The following is a 5,399-nucleotide window of genomic DNA, read 5'->3' as shown; positions in this document are numbered from 1 at the left end:
GGCGGCCTTGATTGAGGAGGAGGGGGAGGAGGCGGGAGGTTACCACCTCCGAGGTTCCGGAGGAAGAGAGCCGATTGGATGAGTGAGGTGACGTGATTGGGTGAGGCGGGAACGGAGGGTGGATGAGCGGGAGGGAGAAGGGAGGGACGGCGGAGATCGAGGTGAGGGGCGGTGAAATAGGGAGCGGTGAAGGGCACAAAAGGAGGAGCTCTCCATGTCAGGGAGAGAAAATTGGACGGAATCGCTGAGGAGAAAAATGGAGAAGATAGCGTTATATTTGAGGGGCAGATGCGTCTGGTCAATCCGCCAGTGACAGAGACTGCAGTCTTGGGGCCATCTGCGTCGTACCGAGAAATACGAACGCACGAGGAAAACAGCCGAATGAAACGGGGGTTATAATAAGGCAGGGAACGTGTCGATATATCCCAGGCACGTGTCGTCGCGGAGGGATAAGGATGTGTCACGGCGCGTTGGGTGACGGTGAGGATCGTAGGAGATTGCGATTGGCCCGTAGGCCGGAAGGGATTCCGTTGAATCGTTGGCCAAAGGTGTTTCTGTGGCCTGCTTTTCAGTATGGAATGGGGTGCGTACGCTGTTTTGCTACACAAGTATTAATTACGTGGCGGACCAAATGGCCGGGTTGGATCCAAAGGCATAGATGCGTCTAATAGGGCCGCAGACGTTTGCAAAGTGCGCCTCCAAGGCCAAGCCCCTCCCTCTCTTACTTTCGCTCGCCATTGGCCTCGGCGTCCGCTTCCTCGTCCCCAAACCCATCGAAATCTCGTCCCAAGCTTGGAACCTCCTCTCGATCTTCCTCTCCACGATCGCCGGCCTCGTCCTCAGCCCTCTCCCCGTCGGCGCCTGGGCGTTTCTCGGCCTCACCGCGGCGGTCCTCACCAAAACCCTAACTTTCGCCGCTGCGTTTGGGGCTTTTACTAATGAGGTGATCTGGTTGATTGTGATCTCGTTTTTCTTTGCGCGGGGTTTTGTGAAGACGGGGTTAGGGGATAGAGTGGCGACTTACTTTGTGAAGTGGCTTGGGAAGAGTACGCTAGGGTTGAGTTATGGGTTGACGATTAGTGAGGCGATGATTGCGCCGGCGATGCCGAGTACTACGGCGAGGGCTGGGGGTGTGTTCTTGCCGATTATTAAGAGTTTGGCGATTGCTGGAGGGAGTTCGCCAAACGATTCAACGTCGAGGAAGTTGGGGTCGTTTCTTGTGCTGTCGCAGTTTCAGGTGAGGTCATTTCCTTCGCCAGTAGCTGACTTTTTATTTGTCAGTTTAATACTTGATTTATTTCATTTTATTTAAATGAGAGGATTATGTTCTGTAACATTAACGTGAAAAAGATTTAATTTTGATAGGGTTGTAATATTTAACAGTAGTGGCTACAACATAAAAGTCAATTCTATTGCTAATTGTTTATAGATGATGTAAACTTGACTTTTCATTTGTGAACTAGCATTATCGCCCGTGCAAGAGGCATAAAACTTTTTTAATAAATTCTTATATCTCAAAATGCATCAGAGATTCGATTATAATTATAATGTAATGATATCTTAAATCTAAGAAAAAAATATTTTTTTAATCCTATAGGGAAGGATAAGGTTTTTAGCATCTATTAATATTATTTGTATATGTTCTATTTTATTTTATTTTATTGTTACAAAATTAAATGCACGTTCCTAATGCACAAAACTTATAGTTTCTAAAAAAATATTTATATTTTATATTCTTTGGCTTTTTGTATGTGTGTGTGTGTGTGTGTGTGTAAAAGGAACTTATAAACTTATATTATATACCTTTTAAATCTTAAATATAATGGATATGTAACTATATGGGCTCATATCATATGTTCATGGAGTATGATATAGAACATTCTCGAAAACCAAAAGAAGAGAAAGATAAGAAAGACAAAATGTTTTATATCTATATATAGAATATTCTAGAAAACAAAAGAGAGAGAATGGAAAACAAGAAAGAAGCCTCTTATTAAATTAAATTTTTGCCCTTCCAAGTACTGTCGAAAATGAGAATATGTCCACTCATCCAAATTTTGGATTACCCCCACTTGGTTTTTTATATAGTAGTATAGATTATAAAATTTATTTAGTACCTAACTCTGTTGGATTTTTTTTTAAATTTTGAAAAGCTTATTGCATTTGATTTTAAGTGAGAGGATTATGTTCTGTTACCAATTACTGAGAAAAAGATTTAATTTTGATGGGGCTCTGATATGTTACAGCACACAAAGAAGGAAATTTGGATGGCAAATGATTTTATTTTCCTTTGGAAATGAGCTGCATATTCTTATGGAATGGAAAAATAGAATTCATGTAACCGACCCCAAACATTTGGGATAAAGGCTTGGTTATACTTGTTGTTGTTGGTGGTGGTGGAAATGAGCTGCATGTTCTTATGATCTGCTGGTTGCATTGAGGGAAAATTTTTTTTTTTGACCTCTATAAAGATAAATTTATTGCTAGAACTTGAAGTTTTTTATGTTCTGTGTGAATTATGTGCTTGTTTAGTTACTTTAGTTCATTTTGGCGGGTTTTAACATATGCTAGTTGAATGACCAAAACATTTAAAACAATTTTGTCTGAGGTGATTTTCTTTTTGTGCTAAGCCTATGCTTTATTTTGTATTTGATGTTACAAATTCTGATTTTGTTTATATGTGACTTTCCTTCAATTTCAGGTGTGGCTATCGTTTTTAGAAATGTTAAGTTTGTATGGGTTATAGATCACTAGTTGGATGTTTGAAACATAGGAAGACATTTTCTTTCAAATGATTCTACTACTCTAGGGACACCCTTTAGTCAGTTTTGCTCTTTAAGTTTGTATATTGTTTTAGAAATATTCTAATGTCTTATGCATTTATGGTTACTAGAAATAAAGTTTTTATAGTTGTGGAATATGAATTGACGATTGTCGATTGATACACAAAATTATATTTCATGGGGAAAGATATATTTTTGGTGAAATACTTGTTAGTTTACTACTTGGTATATTTTTACTTTATTTCGATTTGATAATAGGATTTTTTTCTCATCATCTTATAGGTCTGGCTAATAACCATTGTGCTAATAGTTGGTAATTTTGATTCTTGGAGCTGCTTGTCACTCTTATGTTGAATTGTTGTGGGTTAAATCAAGGGGTAAAAAAGTATTGTAATTGAAAGTAGAAATAAGAGTGGCTCGATAAGAAAATCATCTAGGATTTTTATCAGCTGCATATTAGCAAACATTAGTTATACAATGTAAGGACTCAAATTCTATGGGCATGAATTGTACTGTAAACCAGTAATCAAGAGATCAGATGGAGAACAAAAAGGAAAAGACTAAAGAGGATAGGATTGATCACTAGATAGGAGCTCACTAAGTTGGCATTATTGCTGATCAGAAGAACCTCAACTGGCCTTCTCTCATGCTTGAACAAAGCTTATGTTTCTTTATTGACATATGAAGTAGAAATAAGGTGTACAAAAGATGCAAGTAGACATGTTAAACTTATCCTGAATTATTTTGGCTTATAATGATCGACAACATTGTTCATCCATTTCCATTCCATATATAATGTTACTTGGCTTGGGTTTGCAGTTGATCTTAAGCCTATAATCTACTGATGAAGGTGTGCTTCAAAAACTTCCTTTACTGCAAAATTATGTGAACTATTTATCTTGCCCTAGTAATAGACAGCATGTGAACTATTCACTGTAAAATTATGCTAAATTATGTTACCTATTCAAAAATTTCCTTCAAAAACTTTCTTTTAAGGTGTATTCTCAGTCCATACTTGTTCGGTGTCACAATTTTTTATAATTGCGCATGGTGACTGGCTGATATTTCCAGGAGTCTCTTGCTGATTTTTTATTTGTTACAATCTACTATGCTCTGTGGAGAGGCTCTATATGGTAATTACCCTCATCAGTTGGTATAGGTAGAAAAATTTATGTTTTTGTTATAGTTTTGTAACTTTTCTCGGCTCTATTCTAGCCTTTCATAAGTTTAATGACATTGTTTTCTTTCTTTCTTTCTGATGCATGGCAGTCAGCTGGTAACTCAAGTGCTCTTTTCCTAACTGCTGCAGCTCAAAACCTCCTGTGCCTTAAATTAGCTGAGGAACTTGGTGTTAAGATTGCAAGTCCATGGGTATCCTGGTTTAAGGCTGCAAGTTTACCTGCCATCATTGCACTTCTAGTCACTCCATATCTTCTATACAAGATCTTTCCACCAGAAACAAAAGATACACCAGATGCTCCTGCTTTGGCTGCAAAAAAGCTCGAGCAAATGGGACCTGTGACAAGGAATGAATGGGTGATGGTTGGTACCATGCTTCTTGCAGTTTCCTTGTGGGTCTTTGGGTAAGTATTTTGTGATAGTCAGAGTACTCTAGACATATGGCTAATATGTCTGCATATTCCAGTTTGGTTGTCTAAACGTATCGGCAAGAAAAAGGTGAAATTTTTCACAGCTCGATGACTGATGCTAACATTAATATCTGTTGATCATCATATTGTTCTCAAATTAATTTTATGACTTTTAGGATATACGTCCTTGACGATGATCTCAATTTGATCATAGTCCCCTGAAGCTTGATCCAGATAAAAGTATGCCACCATTGGTTCCACCTAGTATCTTTCATTTTCTGGTCACTCATCTGCAAGGCTCAAACAAATGAGACTTCTAGAAAATGGTCACCATATTGCGGGGACTTGCTTCAGATCACAAGTTCGTTGAACTAATATGGAAACTGATCCAATTGAGCTAAATAATAAGAGACATGTATCATAAAAATCTGTTAAATTACACTTTTTATGGTTAAATTATTGTTGAAAGTTGAAGTACTAATTATCTTCACTCTTGTGTGAGGATTGAGAACTGGAAAAACCATCAACACACTTTCTTAAACTAGTTCGTAAGGTTTTAAGCTTGGGGACAAATATAAATCATGCTACTCCACTCTGTCATGGTCATTTTAGAAAATTCTATTGCAAATCCTGCTTTGCATATTTTTCTTCCTGTTTTCTATTATCATGTTATTTATTTTCACCAACTAAAAGATAACGATTCTTTAAATGCCTGGACCATTTGTCGGAATTTTCACTGTAGCAATGTTTCTGTCCTGATATGCAATTTTTCCCATTATTTATCAGAGTTTCACTATAAGACCTTCCCCATAAGATTTCAACTGTTCTTACCATGAGATTGGTAATTAATACAAATTCTTGAGACAAATTTATGTATAGTACACTGGACAAAATTGATGTCAACAAACTGTGCTTAGGCCAAGTACTATACTAGTTGACCTTGGAATTCATAAGCGTCTCATTTACTCCATTTTCTTCTTTTCCAGTCTAACACCTATGCTTTGCTGATTTTTTCGGTTCTATTTGT

General features: G+C 37.7%; 1 protein-coding gene across 1 annotated transcript; it reads left to right on the top strand.

Annotated features, from left to right (window-relative positions):
- On the top strand, positions 659 to 4,969 carry LOC109834575 (dicarboxylate transporter 2, chloroplastic-like). The gene is made up of 2 exons (XM_020402611.1): positions 659 to 1,237; positions 4,053 to 4,969. Exons 1-2 carry the CDS (start codon positions 659 to 661, stop codon positions 4,368 to 4,370), a joined length of 897 nt encoding a protein of 298 aa, XP_020258200.1. The 3' UTR covers positions 4,371 to 4,969.

This window comes from Asparagus officinalis, chromosome 3 (assembly GCF_001876935.1).
Source record: "Asparagus officinalis chromosome 3, Aspof.V1, whole genome shotgun sequence".
Taxonomy (NCBI): domain Eukaryota; kingdom Viridiplantae; phylum Streptophyta; class Magnoliopsida; order Asparagales; family Asparagaceae; genus Asparagus; species Asparagus officinalis.
Note: the sequence above shows the minus strand (reverse complement) of the source record. Positions and strands in the feature narration are given on the sequence as shown.

What these genes read in the sequence shown, in the direction of transcription:
- LOC109834575 (XM_020402611.1), top strand. Translation starts at nt 659, where the DNA reads ATGCGTCTAATAGGGCCGCAGACGTTTGCAAAGTGCGCCTCCAAGGCC. An exon ending in TTGTGCTGTCGCAGTTTCAG is followed by an intron (nt 1,238 to 4,052) that starts GTGAGGTCATTT and finishes GATGCATGGCAG; the next exon opens with TCAGCTGGTAACTCAAGTGC.